The sequence below is a fragment of the Gastrolobium bilobum genome, unplaced genomic scaffold (assembly GCF_033153095.1).
Source record: "Gastrolobium bilobum isolate Gb01-03AN ecotype WA unplaced genomic scaffold, APGP_CSIRO_Gbil_v1 utg12900, whole genome shotgun sequence".
Lineage (NCBI taxonomy): Eukaryota > Viridiplantae > Streptophyta > Magnoliopsida > Fabales > Fabaceae > Gastrolobium > Gastrolobium bilobum.
Window position 1 is genome coordinate 1 of NW_026899616.1, and position 4,440 is coordinate 4,440.

The 4,440-nt window shown below is 41.1% G+C and overlaps 1 protein-coding gene across 1 annotated transcript; it reads left to right on the top strand.

The window, feature by feature from the left end:
• The first annotated feature begins 2,270 nt into the window (after nt 1-2,270).
• Nucleotides 2,271-3,965, top strand: LOC133291977 (uncharacterized). The gene has a single exon (XM_061490339.1). It carries the CDS (start codon nt 2,271-2,273, stop codon nt 3,963-3,965), a length of 1,695 nt encoding a protein of 564 aa, XP_061346323.1.
• Nucleotides 3,966-4,440: the final 475 nt, after the last annotated feature.

The window sequence follows — 4,440 nt, forward strand, 5'->3', positions numbered from 1 at the left end:
TATCCAAACCTAGAGCTCAAAATTTATTCGACACACTTTACGGTCCAACTTTACCACAATATTTTTACCCGATAAAAAACACTATTCATCAAATTTCCAGAAACTTGCTTGACCACTCAATTTTTCGTTCTGAATCCATTTCCAGGGTTAGTTTTCTTATTTGAGACCTCTACTCAATTTTGCTTTCCTAGAGTTACGTGTTTGGCTAATTATCGTTTTATCCTTCCTTTGTATTTTAACCCTAATTTCAGGATTTTCATTAAACCTACCCTTTAATCCATATTTAATATATAAATATATGTTTTAGAAATGTTAGGTGTTATAGGATTAGAGGATTCTCTAAGAATCTTGAGTTTACTGAGATGTTGTTATCTCACCCTTTTTTGAGGAATTTCATGTAAGGTACCTAGGTTAGCAGTATGCAGTCTAAGGGCAAGGGCCCAACTACAGACTAGTGGATTGTGGCTGTTGTTATGTTGATTATGTGGCATGTATAGTGTTTTGACATGCCTAGTCAGCTTATTTTGAGACTGTGTTGTTGTATGTAATAATGCTCAGGATTATTTACTGTTTGAGCTTTTGGATTATTGATGTATGTATTACGAGTTATGTTAGATGCATGTGATGAGTACACAAAGACATGATGTATAAATTTATAAATTTGGGCATAGAGCCAATATGTATGTACTGCTCTATTTGGGGATTGCAGTCCGTGTGGGACTTGCAAGCTGTCTGTTATTTAACTGTGTTTATCAGGTGTGATTGTGCGAGATTCTTATATCCAAGTTGTCCGTTAAACAACCGTTATGCGGTCCGTGAGATGCTGGCAAGAATGACACTTGTTGTCATATCCGGTTAGTCAATGGCCACTAATACTGGCTAACGAGATTAATTAGTTGTTGCATATTTTAGATTTACGCTTTCGTAATATCTCATGTGAAAGTTTTTAGAAATATTTCCATAAAATGTTTTGGAAAAAGTTTATTCGTATTTTCACAAGTTAAGTATTTAATCAAATCTTCCGCTGTGTACATTGTAATATCATGATGTTAACAACTGGAGTACTACGGGGTGTTACAAAGGCCCATTTCTCTTCGTCATGGATTTGAGAATTTGATCTGAAGCTAACGTTACAAGAAGAAATAAATTTTTGAACTGCTCCTCGAGAAGAAATTTCCCCAAGGGTTATCAAAAGGATGTCTTTGTGCACGCGAGCTGAGGAGAGAGAAAGGGTGGGAGGCAGTGGGAGAGAGAAAAGGGGTAAAATGGTTTGTTTTATCTTATGAATCTCCATCATCGGATGAGATTATAATCTAATGGTGTTGAGAAAGGTAGGCAAACTAGGCAAAAAAATGGATAGGCAAAATAACCTGTCGTATGTTTATTTTATTTTATTTTATTTTTCAATTCTAAAAGTGGTTAAGAATTATGGTAGATAATATCAATTTTATTTTCCAGAAAATGAACTGATAGTTCAGAAATAATAATTTAATAAATTAACTTATTTTTGTTTATTTCGTTTCCAGTGCACTATTTATTTTTGAGATTTTTCTATCGATTCATCTATTACTCAATTAATCCAGTTCTAAATGGACTGCAACAATTTCATACTAATTGATCCATAAGTTTGGTGATAAAATACTATTTATTAAATAAACATATTGTATAATGTGTTATCATTGGAACAAATGAAACATTTTCTCTCTAGGAATAAAAATAACGTGTTATCAAACATATTTTCTCCTCAAATTTTTTTTTGAACACAAATAAAAAAATTATTTTTCTCTAAAAACATGATGATTGTCATATGTACCCTGAATTTTCACATGTCAGTGTCAAGTTGGCGGCCCAACATTTTTTTATACCTAAAGTCACGTTTTAAAATGAAAAAAATTGGTAACATGTTGTTCTAGCTTAACCAATAGTCTCGAGTTCAAATTTCTAGAAGCGCAACTGTGTTAAAACTTGGTAAGGAGAGCTTTGCTGCACATGTTATCTTACATAGCTCGAATCAGACTAGATGAGTAATCAATGAATAGGTAAATTATATCTAAAAATATAAAAAAATTAAACACGATGTACTTTATCTCCTGCGCAACAAGTCACCTGAAAGAAGGAGAACGCGTCAACCTAGATCCAGACCCTCCTACAATCGTGATAGGAGAGAAGATTCCCCCAGGAATCGCAGAGCGCAAGCAAGTCCAGACCGTAGAGGAAGGCGCGAAGAAGTAGACGAAGATTCAGCCCCGGTGAAGCACGGAGTGATCAACATGATTTCAGGCGGGCTGAGTGGAGGAGGAGAGATTGCGAACGCCAGAAAGAAACACTTGAAGCAGTGTCTGGCGGTCGCTGGCAAAGTGATCAGCAAAGAAAAGCACAGTCCTAGTCCAACAAGGCCTCAAATTGTCTGGGACGCCAGCGATTTAGGCGACGTCCTCCCAGGACATGACGACCCGCTCGTCATTCAAGCTATAATCGCCAACTTCGGCGTTAATCGCGTTTTTATTGACCACGGCAGCTCAGCCGATATTTTGTTTTTACCATGCTTTAAAGCGTTAGGGTTCACTGTTGATAGTCTAACTCCTGTTACAGGTGAACTCTCAGGTTTCAACGCTACCACCACAAAGCCACTGGGAGTGATTACCTTGCGGCTCTCCCTTGGAACGCCGCCCACCTCACGATCCGCAGACATCAAGTTTTTGGTGCTCGACACCCCATCAGCTTACAACGCCATTCTTCGTAGAAGGATGTTTGCTGCCTTCGAGGCAAGCATTTCACACCCCCACTTGGCAATGAAGTTCGTTGCCCGAGACAACAAAGTCGCCACAGTGCGAGGAGACCAGACGATAGCCCGAAGCTGCTACAACATATCCTTACGGCCAATGGCCAAAGCTAGCTTCAGTGATGAAAGGGCGCTCAAGCCGGGGACGACGTCGCCATCAGAAAGAAATCTCGGCGAGAAGTCCAAAGAGCGTGACCAATGTTTTTTGGTAGAATTTGACGCTAGAGATGATCCGCGCGTGGAACATGACAGACCCACGCCGGATGGAGCATTGGAACATGTTGTCTTAGGAGATGCGGATCATCAAACAACAAACATCGGGGCCACCATCGAACCAGAGATGAAATACAAGTTAATCAAGTTGCTCAAGGAAAACAAAGATTTGTTTGCATGGAAGCCGTCTGACATGCCAGGTATCAATCCAAACGTTTGCTGCCACCGTTTGTCGGTGGATCCTAAAGCCAAGCCATTCGCCCAGAAAAAGAGGAAATTCGGTCCCGACCGCCAGAGGGTGATTGATGAAGAGGTCAAAAGGCTACACGCCGCCGGGTTCATCAGGGAAATCAAGTACACAACTTGGTTATCCAACCCAGTATTGGTAAAAAAGCCAAACGGCGCATGGCGAATGTGCGTTGACTACATTGACCTAAACAAAGTCTGTCCAAAGGATGTTTACCCTTTTCCCAGCATCGATCAGTTGGTTGACAACGGGTCCGAATTCAAAATGCTATCATTCATGGACGCATACTCTGGTTATAATCAGATCCCACTTCTTGAAGAAGACCAAGACAAAACGGCGTTCATCACTCAGAACGCCAATTACTGTTATACAATGATGCCCTTCGGTCTAAAAAATGCTGGGGCCACTTACCAAAGGATGATGAATGAAGTATTCAGAGACCTGATTGGCAATCGCATCGAAGTATACATCGATGACATGATCGCCAAATCAAGAACATCGGAACAACATTTGGTTGATCTACAAGGTGTTTTTGAAAGACTCAGAAAATTCAACATGCGCTTGAATCCAAGCAAATGCGCCTTCGGAGTTCCCGCGGGCAAATTCCTAGGCTTTATGCTCACTGAAAGAGGCATTGAAGTCAATCCTGATAAGTGCAAGGCAGTGATTGAAATGCGAAGCCCGCAAACAATCAAGGAAGTTCAGCACTCACAGGAAGGTTAGTAGCTCTCACTCGTTTTCTGGCCAATTCGGCTCACAAATCGCTCCCTCTTTTTGGCTTACTAAAAAAAGGAACCGCCTTTCGGTGGTCGGAAGAATGTGAGAACGCCTTCCAGGAATTCAAAAGGGCACTCTCTTGTCCACCAGTGCTCGCCAAACCAGACGATGGAGAAATGCTTTATTTGTATCTCGCCGTAGGTACCGAGGCAATCAGTGCAGCCCTTGTCAAAGAATCAATGGAAGGACAAAAGCTAGTATATTTCATCAGCAAGGTCCTACAAGGAGCAGAGCTTCGATACCAACAGGTGGAAAAGGTAGCTTTGACGCTTATCTTTGTCGCACGACGTTTAAGACCGTACTTCCAATGCCATCCAATCACCGTCAGGACCAACCAACCAATCCGCCAAGTCCTGCACAAGCCAGACTTGGCGGGAAGAATGATGTCGTGGGCGATCGAGTTGTCTGAGTATCAGATCAC

Bases quoted from the DNA above. Each gene is read 5' to 3' on its own strand.
- LOC133291977 (XM_061490339.1), top strand. From the start codon at position 2,271: ATGATTTCAGGCGGGCTGAGTGGAGGAGGAGAGATTGCGAACGCCAGA.